This window comes from Cariama cristata, unplaced genomic scaffold (assembly GCF_000690535.1).
Source record: "Cariama cristata isolate BGI_N322 unplaced genomic scaffold, ASM69053v1 scaffold22576, whole genome shotgun sequence".
Classification (NCBI taxonomy): Eukaryota; Metazoa; Chordata; class Aves; order Cariamiformes; family Cariamidae; genus Cariama; species Cariama cristata.
Genome location: NW_009624094.1, coordinates 1 through 1,365, shown reverse-complemented (window position 1 = coordinate 1,365; position 1,365 = coordinate 1). Strand labels below are relative to the sequence as shown.

The following is a 1,365-nucleotide window of genomic DNA, read 5'->3' as shown; positions in this document are numbered from 1 at the left end:
TCAGGCGGGCAGGCGGGCGGCTGTGGTGGGACCTGCTGCTCAGCCCCCCCGGGCAGCCGGGCTTTCCCGGGAGCTGCTGACAGGCGCTCCAGGACCACCTAGCCTGGCTGCCCATCCCTAGTCCGCGTCAACGTTTCTCTTGGCGTCTCTTGCCCACTCCAGGAAATTAAAGACGGTGCAGAACGATTTTATGACCAAAGTGCTTCCCAAACCGGAATGGGTATTGCAATTTGACATAAATGTACAAACAGACACATTAGCTTCCCAAGGAAAGGCCAGGCTATGTCTCCAGACAAACAGCTTGGCTCACGTATTCCCTAGAAGTGAGATCTCTGTGCCTAGTTCAGGGGCTTTTAAGGGTGTTTGTCATTCGCGGTGCTCCCAACGCCTGCTCGTAACAGCGCTCTCCCTGTAAGGGCACGGCCGAGCTGATCTCGCTCCCTCCTCAGACACAGCACAGGCAGACAGGGCTGAGCACCTCGCCTCTGCATATGTAAATAAATAAATCATAAATCAAAAGGGCCGTTGGATTTTTATTAGCACAAAACACCTTCTTGCCGAGCAGGCAGCCCATGTCTCCGAATGCTAAAAAAGGGTAGGAACGGGCTCTGGCCTCCTCCGAGTAAACACCCCTGGTCCGAGGGCTCGTGCCTGGCCCCGGCACCTGGAAGCCCCGTCCAGAGCTCAGGGTTCGGGACCGGGGAAGGTGTCCCGGAGCAGCCAAGCCTGGGGCCTCGTGCTGTGGGGTGAGCCTGTGTGCCACGCTGCCCGTGGGCTGAAGCCGGGCAGTGCCGGGACCCTGCTCCATCTCCCGCTTGGCTCTCTCCAAGGGCAGGGGCTCTCCTGCTGCCCGGGGACTTGTCCGTGCTCGGGGGGTGCAGGGGATCCATCCCCTTGCACTCCCCAGCCCCCTCCCTTACGTTGCAGTAGATCCTCGTCCTTGCACTGAAGCCCTTGTTAACCCCCCCAAACCCCCCTTACCTCCATCTTCTCTCCTCCCAGGTGGATTTTGAGGATGTGATAGCTGAGCCTGTGGGAACATACAGCTTTGACGGCGTCTGGAAAACCAGCTACACCACCTTCACCGTCAGCAAGTACTGGTGCTACCGGCTGCTCTCTGCCATCCTGGGCATCCCCCTGGCAGTCATCTGGGGCTTCCTCTTCGCCCTCATCTCCTTCTGCCACATCTGGGCAGTGGTGCCCTGCATCAAGAGCTACCTGATAGAGATCCAGTGCGTCAGCCGAATCTACTCCCTCTGCATCCACACCTTCTGCGACCCCTTCTTTGAAGCGCTCTCCAAGATCTGCAGCAACATCAGAGTTGCTCTCCGGAAGGAGATCTAGGTCCCTGCAGCCGCCCCCTCC

The 1,365-nt window shown here is 58.8% G+C and overlaps 1 protein-coding gene across 1 annotated transcript; it reads left to right on the top strand.

Annotated features, from left to right (window-relative positions):
* Positions 1-1,002: 1,002 nt before the first annotated feature.
* CAV3 (caveolin 3) lies at positions 1,003-1,349 on the top strand (the record flags this gene model as incomplete). Its single annotated transcript, XM_009703049.1, has 1 exon — positions 1,003-1,349. A coding segment is annotated over one exon (342 nt), but the record flags the coding sequence as incomplete, so codon positions are not given.
* Between the last annotated feature and the right edge of the window lie 16 nt (positions 1,350-1,365).